This window comes from Clupea harengus, chromosome 9 (assembly GCF_900700415.2).
Source record: "Clupea harengus chromosome 9, Ch_v2.0.2, whole genome shotgun sequence".
In the NCBI taxonomy this organism is placed as follows: Eukaryota; Metazoa; Chordata; class Actinopteri; order Clupeiformes; family Clupeidae; genus Clupea; species Clupea harengus.
The window spans coordinates 29,779,798-29,782,297 of NC_045160.1; the positions used below are offsets into that span (position 1 = coordinate 29,779,798).

At 44.2% G+C, this 2,500-nt stretch overlaps 1 protein-coding gene across 1 annotated transcript in view; it reads left to right on the top strand.

Annotated features, from left to right (window-relative positions):
• Window positions 1-2,049, top strand: part of LOC105912590 (solute carrier family 12 member 9-like) — a gene marked incomplete at its 5' end in the record, with an annotated part of 20,672 nt that extends 18,623 nt beyond the window's left edge. Inside the window, one exon of the mRNA XM_031572950.2 lies at window positions 1,644-2,049. Coding sequence (XP_031428810.1) covers window positions 1,644-1,988 — 345 coding nt within the window. The remainder of the gene's footprint in view (window positions 1-1,643) is intronic.
• Window positions 2,050-2,500: the final 451 nt, after the last annotated feature.

Genomic DNA, 2,500 nt, shown 5'->3' on the forward strand with positions numbered 1-2,500 from the left:
GGTTAACTGACTTGCAGTTTAATAACATCCCTTCTAGGATTTCTAGACTAATCTATGTAAGGTTATTGCCAAGTTAGCTATATAAATTCCATATATGCAAAAGTAAGCCATGTACAGATAGCGTGGGCTCGTGACATAACGTTTCACATCCCGTCAAATGAGATCATCAACTTCGCTGGTGTCACGTAGCATGCAAGCTAACTAGCTAGTGTTGTCTAGCTAACTAGCAACTTATTAACTTCTATTAGCGCGCGACAGGTAATGTTGCAAAGCATTGCACGCGGGTGGTCTGCATCTATGCATGCAACCTGCGTTACGGCCAAGCTGTCGTCTCCTCTTCCATCTCCTGAAAAGTTCCTAATTACGTTTTGAAGCTTTTATCTGCAGATACCGATGTCGTGCCGATATTATCGTGCATCCCTAGTTATGAGCGGTCTATTTTTTATGTTTTCTGACGGTTATGAAGCGGTCTATGTTTTCTGATGGTTATGAAGCGGTCTATGTTTTCTGTTTTCTGACGGTTATGAAGAGGTCTATGTTTTATGTTTTCTGACGGTTATGAAGAGGTCTAATGTTTTCTATTTTCTGACGGTTATGAAGAGGTCTATGTTTTATGTTTTCTGACGGTTATGAAGAGGTCTAATGTTTTCTGTTTTCTGACGGTTATGAAGCGTTCTATGTTTTCTGTTTTCTGACGGTTATGAAGAGGTCTAATGTTTTCTGTTTTCTGACGGTTATGAAGCGTTCTATGTTTTCTGACGGTTATGAAGCGGTCTATGTTTTCTGTTTTCTGACGGTTATGAAGAGGTCCATGTTTTCTGACGGTTATAAAGAGGTCTAATGTTTTCTGTTTTCTGACGGTTATGAATCGGTCTGTTTTCTGTTTTCTGACGGTTATAAAGAGGTCTATGTTTTCTGTTTTCTGAGGGTTATGAAGCGGTCTATGTTTTATGTTTTCTGACGGTTATGAAGCGGTCTCTGTTTTCTGTTTTCTGACGGTTATGAAGCGGTCTCTGTTTTCTGTTTTCTGACGGTTATGAAGAGGTCTCTGTTTTCTGACGGTTATGAAGCGTTTTATGTTTTCTGACGGTTATGAAGCGGTCTATGTTTTCTGACGTTATTAAAGCGTTCTATGTTTTCTGACGGTTATGAAGCGGTCTATGTTTTCTGTTTTCTGACGGTTATGAAGAGGTCCATGTTTTCTGACGGTTATAAAGAGGTCTAATGTTTTCTGTTTTCTGACGGTTATGAATCGGTCTGTTTTCTGTTTTCTGACGGTTATAAAGAGGTCTATGTTTTCTGTTTTCTGAGGGTTATGAAGCGGTCTATGTTTTATGTTTTCTGACGGTTATGAAGCGGTCTCTGTTTTCTGTTTTCTGACGGTTATGAAGCGGTCTCTGTTTTCTGTTTTCTGACGGTTATGAAGAGGTCTCTGTTTTCTGACGGTTATGAAGCGGTCTAATGTTTTCTGTTTTCTGACGGTTATGAAGAGGTCTGTTTTCTGTTTTCTGACGGTTATGAAGCGTTCTATGTTTTCTGTTTTCTGACGGTTATGAGCGTTCTATGTTTTCTGTTTTCTGACGGTTATGAAGCGGTCTATGTTTTATGTTTTCTGTTTTCTGACGTCTGTTTCTGTTTTCCAGGTGGCACTGCACTGGCAAAGGCAGGGAGAGAAGGACAAAGAGACGGAGGAGGGAGGAGAGAAGGATGGAGAGAAGGAGGTGGAGGAGGAAGACCCAGACGACTATGCCAACAGTTACCCCAGCAACGCCTCGCGTCTCTCGGACGACTACCTGCTGGCCGTTAATAAGCTGATCCTGGATCAGCCGGGCCCGCCCCCTGCCGTGCGCTTCCTGTATTTGCCCCGCCCCCCTGCTGACACACGGGGTTACCGTAGTTACCTGCAGCAACTGGAGCTGTTGACCCGCGACCTGGGGCCGACCTTACTGATACACGGGATCACACCTGTCATCACGACCCAACTCTAAACACACACACACACCTGTCATCACGACCCAACTCTAAACACACACACACACCTGTCATCACGACCCAACTCTAAACACACACACACACACACACGCACATACACACACACCTGTCATCACGACCCAACTCTAAACACACAAACACACACACACACACACACACACCTGTATTCACGACCCAACTCTAAACACACACACACACACACACACACCTGTCATCACGACCCAACTCTATACACACACACACACACACACACACACACACACACACACACACCTGTCATCACGACCCAACTCTACACACACACACACACACACACACACATACACACACACCTGTCATCACGACCCAACTCTACACACACACACACACACACACCTGTCATCACGACCTAACTCTACACACACACACACACACACACACACACACACACCTGTCATCACGACCCAACTCTACACACACACACACACACCTGTCATCACGACCCAACTCTACACACACACACACACAC